Source organism: Balaenoptera physalus (assembly GCF_965194825.1).
Source record: "Balaenoptera physalus genome assembly, chromosome: 5".
NCBI classification, from domain to species: Eukaryota; Metazoa; Chordata; class Mammalia; order Artiodactyla; family Balaenopteridae; genus Balaenoptera; species Balaenoptera physalus.
This window is the reverse complement of record NC_138884.1, coordinates 113,697,846-113,705,898: the sequence shown is the minus strand read 5'-3', so window position 1 is coordinate 113,705,898 and position 8,053 is coordinate 113,697,846. Positions and strand designations below refer to the sequence as shown.

The 8,053-nt window shown below is 46.3% G+C and overlaps 1 protein-coding gene across 1 annotated transcript; it reads left to right on the top strand.

The window, feature by feature from the left end:
• The first annotated feature begins 1,999 nt into the window (after positions 1 to 1,999).
• Positions 2,000 to 6,287, top strand: CYTL1 (cytokine like 1). Its single transcript, XM_082462569.1, has 4 exons — positions 2,000 to 2,237; positions 4,101 to 4,145; positions 4,288 to 4,416; positions 5,638 to 6,287. Exons 1-4 carry the CDS (start codon positions 2,088 to 2,090, stop codon positions 5,719 to 5,721), a joined length of 408 nt encoding a protein of 135 aa, XP_082318695.1. The 5' UTR covers positions 2,000 to 2,087; the 3' UTR covers positions 5,722 to 6,287.
• Positions 6,288 to 8,053: the final 1,766 nt, after the last annotated feature.

Genomic DNA, 8,053 nt, shown 5'->3' with positions numbered 1-8,053 from the left:
GCTCCTTCGATGAGCACATCCAGAAACACTGGAGCATTTCAAAGGAGTCTGGAGTCCCTGACTGGGGCCGGTTTGTCTGCCAGGGAGGCCCACGCCCCAGGCACTGCCACAGAAAGTGAGGAAACCCCTTCATCCAGAAGAAAAACACATCTGTGTTTGCCGCTTGCACCTCCAAACACACACAGTTCTGCCCTGCCTGAGAGGGCGCCCAAAAGGCGGTCCCCAGGCCATCTTGCTAAAGGTGTTTAGAGAACATGCTCTCACCTGCAAAACAGGAAGGCAAGGCTGTGATCCCTGCCCAGGGCTTGAACACAGAAAAGTAGCAAAATAGAACATCAGGGCGGGAAGAGACCTCCCACTGCCTGGGGTGATGGTGCTCTGTTTACGGAAGGGATTTTTGTGGGCAAACAGAGACAGGGAGAGGCTGGAGCTGAACTTTCATCCCTGCTGTTGATCCTCGATGCCGCCCCATATGCAGGACACCATGCTCCTTTCCCTTAACCTTCTGGTCCTCCACTTTGGTTGTTTTGTTCTGGGAATGTGTGCCGGCCCGGGCCGCTCTTCTGCCCTCCCCTGCAGTGAGATAGGCTTTGGAGACAGGCAGACCCAGGTGCACAGCTCTGCCTCCCCTTATAAGCCTTGTGACCCCCAACAGTTTCATATCCCCTGAGAGCCTCAGTTTCCTCATCTGGGAAATGGGAATAACCCCACCCACTTCACTGGCTTTCTGTGAGGCTCATGGCATTTGTGACAACAGCTGTGTAGTTGTATAAATGAGCTTCATGCATCACTGCTGGAGCATATGTGATACTTGGTGTTAAGTCAGAACCTTCCTCTCTTTTGACAGCTCCTTCTCCTTGCTTGTTCCTTGGTCTTGGGCAGCCCAAGAGCTCAAACTCATCTCTGGCTGCAAGAGTCCTGCTCTTCCCCAGTTCCACACTGCAGAATGGGAGGACGGAATGAAGACAAGGCAGAAAGCCCCATTGGACCCATTTGCCTCCAGCTTTATGACCTTGTGCAAGTTGCTGGAACTCTGTGAGTCTCAATTTTTCCACATGGAAAACGGGACTGTTTTCTGCAGTACCTGCCTCACAGGGATGCTTGTAGGAAAGGAGACAGTGACATTAGCTCTGACTGTGATAATAGCTCAGCATCTTCTACTCCTCACTGTGCTCTTATCATCCCCATTTCACAGATAAGGAGAGGGAAGAAAGAGTTAAGAAACTTGCCCAAGGTCATCACAGAAGTGGGTGACCATGCGATGCACCGAGCACCTAAGGGCAGAGCTTAGTCTTCTAACTGGTACCCGTGCGCCTGTATTTACAGGAGAGCAGCCTGCAGAGTATCATTGCTAAAAGAGACCCACATTTGGAGAACCAACCCTTCCAGTGGGTCTGCTCTGTACCAGGACTTGTGCTGGGAGCTTGAAGTGGACCAGCTAGGGGAATGCTCCCACATCCCCCATCACAGGCCCTAGCACAAGCCCATCTTCCAGATGCAGAGGCGCAGCTGCTCAGAAGGCAAGTGACTGCCCAAGGTTCCCCTGGCCAGTCAGTGGTGGATGGATGGTGATACCCAGGCTGCCTGACCCCCAACCCCCAGATCACTGGTGCTCAATCCATCACTTCTGGTCCCTTTCCCTCCCCCCAGTTCTGCTCCAAGAGATCAGACAGTTTTACCAAACGGTCCCCATTCTAACTGAAGGGGCTGACTGCCCACTCCCGCCCCTCTGACTGAACCACCATCCATCCTGTCTCCCTCCTGTCCTCTGCCCCCCTCATCTGCCAATCCTGCCACTTCAGGAAGAGCCCCTGCCAAGAGAGCAAGTTCTATTGCAAGTTGTGTGAGAGGCAGACCCTGTTCCCTTCCAGGTGCCTGGCATCTCCCCCTCCCCGCCCCTGCCAGGAAGCACCTCCTCTCAACAAAGGGGACCTTTAGGTCTGAAAGGCTCCAGTGTCCCCAGGCCAGGTGGGCGTGCTCTTGGCCTTGGCTGGGCACCACCGGAAACGGAGGCGTGGAGGACCACCCGCAAGCCTCTGCTTAAAGGGGCGGCTGGCCTCGGGCTGCAGTCAGGCCACCTTTGCACCATGACCCCCCAGCTGCTTCCCCTGCTGCTGCTGCTATTGGCCGGCCCCCCCGCCGCTCAGCCGGTTCCCCCGACCTGCTACTCCAGGATGCTGGCCCTGAGCCGGGAGATCACCGCTGACTTCCAGAGCCTGCAGGCCACGGAGCCGTCGGTGAGTGCCCTCGGCCCCCCTGAGGACTGCAAGGTCCATGCAGACCCAGTTCTCAAAAACTTGCCTTTGGACCAGGGAAAAAGCGCTATTTTTCTTTTCTGGTCAATGTTAATTTCAAGAGTATTTGTGTTTTATTCCCAGCCTATTAAATCCCGATGGTTTGCACTTCCTTTTAAATACAAAGAAAATATAATCAAAGACATCTCAATTTTTGTTTATAACTAGCTAGCAAATATCAGAGGATCTGTTTTAAAATGTAAAAAGAGAGAGAGAAAGAGAGAGAAGAGAAGAGAAGAGAAGGGAAGAGGAGAAGAGAAGCTCCCATAGAGTTTAGAGCTCCAACTTAAGGAGGACCGAAGAGTTCAGCTTTTTTATTCTCTCCACTAGCCAGCAGGAGCTAAGGGGGCAACTCCCAGAATCAGCCCCGCCCCTAACCTGCTGTAGGACCCTGAGCAAATTACTCAGCCCTGAATCTCAGCATCCTCAGCTGCGAGAGGGGATGGCTGAGCCCCTCACCGGCTTCTTCGGGCAGCTGGAGGGTTGAAGACTTGGATGCAGACACAGCTTGCGCAGAGGACAACCCAGGACGTCACACTGTTCTCAACGCTGTGTTAAGAGGAAGACCCAGGGGCTCGGAGCCAGCAGTCCCACAGGGGCCACCCAGAACTAGAATCCGGCCTCCTGACTGCTCGTCCAGTGTAGAAACAAAACAAATTAAACGTCAAAGCTCTGGTAAAATTTAAAAATATCCCTTTACCACTTGTGAACCCTTCAAATAAAATGCACTGTTCTCAGATGTGGGGCTTAATGATACCCTAACACCTCCTTTGTATTTTCTTTTTGAAAGTTAAATGATGTGTATTTTCTTCAACTTATGAAAGTCATATACTTTGAAAATGGTTGGAAAAGGCACAAAAGACAAAGAAGAAAATAAATATTACTGCAATCCTACCACCTAGAGGTGACCTGCTGCCATCACATTCAGAGGACAGGATTTCAGCTCTGGGTCTGTACATAAGTTATCCAAGTGTGTAGACAAATTGGATCAAACAACACAGCAGTTCTGCAATTTACTTTTTAGCAACGCTGTCAAATAGATTAATATTTCTTTGTAACAACATTTGGTTGTATTGTTGCACCCCAATGTATCCACAAATTCCTTGCTATTAAATTGTAGAGCAATCATCTTTTAAAAATATATGATTTTAAAGCTTAAAAAAATGCATAGGCTCAGAGCTGGAAGGAAGTGGAGGTTATGTGTTCTAACTCTCTAATCTCACAACTGGGAAACCGAGTCACAAAGAAGAAGGAGACCTACCCCATGTCACACAGGGAATTACTGGTCAGGAGGGACCAGAATCTGGGTCTTCTGGCCTTCAGGCCAGCACAGAAGCAAAAGTGAAATATAGTAATATAAAAGTGTACATATATATACTGTTTTATATCACTAAAGTATATACTATATATATTACTAGACATATTACTATGTCTAGATTACAGTTATAGAACTGTTTTAATATATATACATATATAGACACACATATTTATATGTATGTCTCTCTCTCTCTATATATATATGTATGTATATGTGTGTGTATGTATATATATATATATATAAAACAGTTCCCTAGCTCATAGTCAATGATATAATGGTTGCATTCTAAAAGTCGAATTCTAGAAGAGCAGTTTACTTTGGGGGAATGTGGCATATGGTACAAGAAAGTATTGTACATGGCAGCATCAAGGGAGGTCCCAGGGATCTGGGGCTGCTCTGGTTTTGGGGAGGCTGGCAGAGAGCCTTCTGTGGCCAGGCTGAGGGTGTGTCCCTGTGGGCAACACAGAAACCCGTTTCCCTTTCTGCAGGAGCTGTGTGTGAGATACCTGCCCAGGTTGTACCTGGATATACACGTAAGAGGGGTCTGCCTGCCTGCGGGAGGGCTTGGAGTGGGAGTGGGGAGAGACTCTGTGCAGAAGGACCAGGAGTCCCCAGCCCCCGCGTCTCTGGCTACTGACTTCTCCCACGAGACCCGTCCCTGTTGTCCATTCACAGAATTACTGTGTGCTGGCTAAGCTGCGGGACTTTGTGGCATCGCCCCAGTGTTGGAAGGTGGCCCAGGTAGATGCCTTGAAGGACAAAGTGCGGAAACTGTACACCATCATGAACTCGTTCTGCAGGAGGGTAAGTGACGCCATTGAACATTCTTTTGCTACTTGCCATCAGCCAAGAATTTAAGAGAAGGGTTAGGAGAAGAGGGGGATGAGGAGGAGGAAGAGAAAAGTTTATGGGGTGCTTCCAGTTCACAAAGCCCTTCCTCAACCCTATAGCTCTTGCTAAGTGCTGGGGGACTCAGGAAAATGCTCCTCACATCCTCCAGCTCCATCTCCAGCACCCAAGACCACAGGCTTCGAGTCAAATGGGGCAGGGATTGGGGGTAGAGGACTGTGGAATTCCGAGAATTCCTAGAGCCCTGAGGTCAGGGGAGACTTCCTGGGGGAGGGGCTTCGGGTGTGCTCTGTGTTGGGAGGAATCTGGCAGCAGAAGGGAGGGAGATGGGAAAAGCAGAGAATCAGCACTGGTTAAGATGTAGAAAGCAGAGCTGTGTGGTCCTAGGGGCACAGGCTTCAGCATCAGGCAGACCTGAGCCCCTGTCTTCACCTCACTGCTTCCTAAATGCCAGTGTCCCCTCCACTCTCTGAGCCACAGTTTCCCCATTCGTTAATAATACCCATGTCAGGAGATCATTGGGAGGATAATACTACTTACCCCCTGACCGTGTGTGTGCTGGGCGCTGTAGTAACTCCCTTGGTCCCAAGATCTCTATCAAGGCGACTAAACATAGAATACTGAACATCAGGCCTGGCCCAGGAAACTAATAATTAGCTATTAAGTTTTTTAGCTTTAAGTTTTATTAAGATTTTTTTGTTACTATGCACCAAAGATGAGACAAGCATTTTGTCCCACACCCATTTCCCTCCTCATTCCCCTCTCCCCTTGGTCGTGGAGGGGAGACATAATACAGTCTGAAAAGTGCTGCTATTGACTCTAAAGTGTTTGAAGGTGAGACCTGGTGCTGTTACTCATGGTATCCCCGATGTATGGCCCAGAGTTGTTGCTCAGTAATTGAGATTTATTCATTTATTCACTCCCTTGCCCATCTATCCATCGATCCATCTGGTCAACCAATGTACAACTGAATTCAATAATAAAGGACTATATGAGATTCAATGGGAAGGTGAAGAAAGACGTAACCAGCTCTCCTTGGGGGAATGAAGGTTGGGCAATTTTCACACAAAGGGGAAAAATTGAACAGTCTTTGAGGATAACCAGGAGTCCTATAGTTGTGCATGGGCTCTGTGGCCACCTTCAGTGACATTCCTGCTCATTGTACATCTTTTCCAGGATTTGGTGTTCCTGTCGGATGACTGCAATGCCTTGGAATACCCAATCCTAGTGACCACAGTCCTGCCAGATCATCAGAGCTAAGGCAGCTCAGACCAGAGAGAGACCCCTGGGGGACTGAAGTTATGTCAGCTGCCCAGACACAATGGGCTAAAGTCATGGCCCCCACAGGTCTCCCTGAAACTGTCATGTGTCTCTCCACCTTCTGGAAAACAAGGCTTGTGCTCCTACCCTAGAACCGATTTTTAACACAGTTAAAAGCCTTGCTTCTCCTTCCCCTTGGTTTTGTCTTACCAGGATGGTTAGGTACACAAGCATGTTGATTTGATCACTAAGAAGAAAAGGGCAAACCAGCTTCTTTTTTATGAACAACTAGCTTGAGAACAAGCAAAATAGTATGTTTGCAGTACCACTTTAACATAGTGGTACCATTTTTCTTTCTTGATAAAAACCTGCTTACATTTAACCAAGCTTCTATTTTATACTTTCTCTCTCTACAAATTTTCCTTACACTTATCTTTCATTTTTAAGGAAATTTCATTATCTATAAGATGTATTTGCGAGGTTCATAATTACATAGTGCTGATGGGAACCACTCTTTCATTGAAAGGTGATGAAAATCAAATAAAGACTATCATTACAGTGAGAAACACGTGTCCTGCTGTATTTGTCCAAGGTGGGTGTCAGGGTGTTTATTTCATGCTCTTTCTGCAAGTTGCTGCTTTTAGCAAGATATGTCTTTCTCCCTCTTTCCATCGAGCACAGGTGTTTCTGGGTCTGCTTCAAACCACCTGTGTGAATGTCTGTCTTTAAAGCATTGGAAGATGCTCTAATTTATGTTTGGGGACAGACTGTATCCTGCATCGTACCCATGGCAGTGTAGTACCTGACACATCATAAACATCAGTTCACTGAGTCATCATAACAAACCTAGAGACGGGCATCGTAGGAGGCTGAGGCTCATGTAGATTAGGTAACTTCACCAAGGTCACCAGCTGGTAAGTGGGGAGGCTGGATTGAACTCAAAGAGCTCCAAAGCTCACACTCTCCCCTGTGTCCCACACTGGTCCTCTGCAGGTGAAGCATGCTTGTTTAATTAATTCATGAACACAGCAGTAACATCTCAGTTAAGTAACTGGATTGTTGAAAAAGATTTCAAATATTGATTTTTTAAAAGTTCACATGCTACACTGTGGTCTTTTTGTTTCCTTTACTCCCTTCTGTACACGTGGGCCATACTTTCCCTCCCTGATCTTAGGTGTCTTTGACTTAGATGATTTATGAGAATGATTTAGTAGCTTATGATTTTAAGTTTAGAAGCACAAGACCAGAGCATCACAGTACTGGTTTCCTAGGGCGCCATAACAGGGTACCACAAACTGGGGCTTAAAGTAAGAGAAATTTATTGCCTCATAGTTCTAGAGGTTAGAAGTTCTGAAATCTAAGTGTTGGCAGGATCATCCTCTCCCTGAAGGCTTTAGGATAGAGGATCCTTCCTTGCCTCTTCCTAGCTTCTTGTGGTTACCGGTAATCCTTGTCATTCCTTGGCTATAGACACATCGATTCAATCTCTGTCCCCATCAACACACGGTATTTACCTGGTGTCTGTATCCCTGTGTCCAAAATTCCCTCTTCTTGAAGTAAATTATCTCTGTTTGCAGATGACATGATCTTATATATAGAAAATGTTAAACACTCCACCAAAGAAAACCTGTTAGAATTAAGTAAAGTTGCAGGAGAGAAAATCAATATACAAAAATCAGTTGCATTTCTATACACTAACAGCAAACTTTCAGAAAGAGAAATTAAGAAAAAATCCCATTTACAACAGTATCAAAAAGTATAAAATGCATAGGAATTAATTTAACCAAGGAGGTAAAAGACCTCCACTGAAAAATATAAGACATTGATGAAAGAAAATGAGGAAGACATAAATAAATGGAAAGCTATCCCCTTTTCATGGATTAGAAGAATTAATACCATTAAAATAAAAGTACAACTTAATCCCTATCAAAATTCCCCCAGCATTTTTCACAGAAACAGAAAAAAGCAATCCTAAAATTCATATGGAACCACAAAAGACCCCAAATAGCCAAAACAATCTTGACAAAGAACAAAGCTCAAAGTATCACATCATTTCAAATTATACTAAAAGCTATAGTGAAAACAAGATGGTACTGGCACATGGATCAGAACACACAGAACAGTGGAAGAGAACGGAGAGCCCAGATAGAAAAGGAGAACCCAGACATACGCTCGTGCACAACTTTGACACGGACACCAAGAACACACAATAGGGGAAGGATAGTCTCTTCAATCAGTGGTGCTGGGAAAATTGGTATGCACACGCAAAAGAAACTAGACCTCTGCCTTACACCACTCACAAAAATGGATTAAAGACTTAAATGTAAGACTT

What these genes read in the sequence shown, in the direction of transcription:
- CYTL1 (XM_082462569.1), top strand. Translation starts at nt 2,088, where the DNA reads ATGACCCCCCAGCTGCTTCCCCTGCTGCTGCTGCTATTGGCCGGCCCC. An exon ending in TGCAGGCCACGGAGCCGTCG is followed by an intron (nt 2,238 to 4,100) that starts GTGAGTGCCCTC and finishes CCCTTTCTGCAG; the next exon opens with GAGCTGTGTGTGAGATACCT. An exon ending in TGAACTCGTTCTGCAGGAGG is followed by an intron (nt 4,417 to 5,637) that starts GTAAGTGACGCC and finishes CATCTTTTCCAG; the next exon opens with GATTTGGTGTTCCTGTCGGA.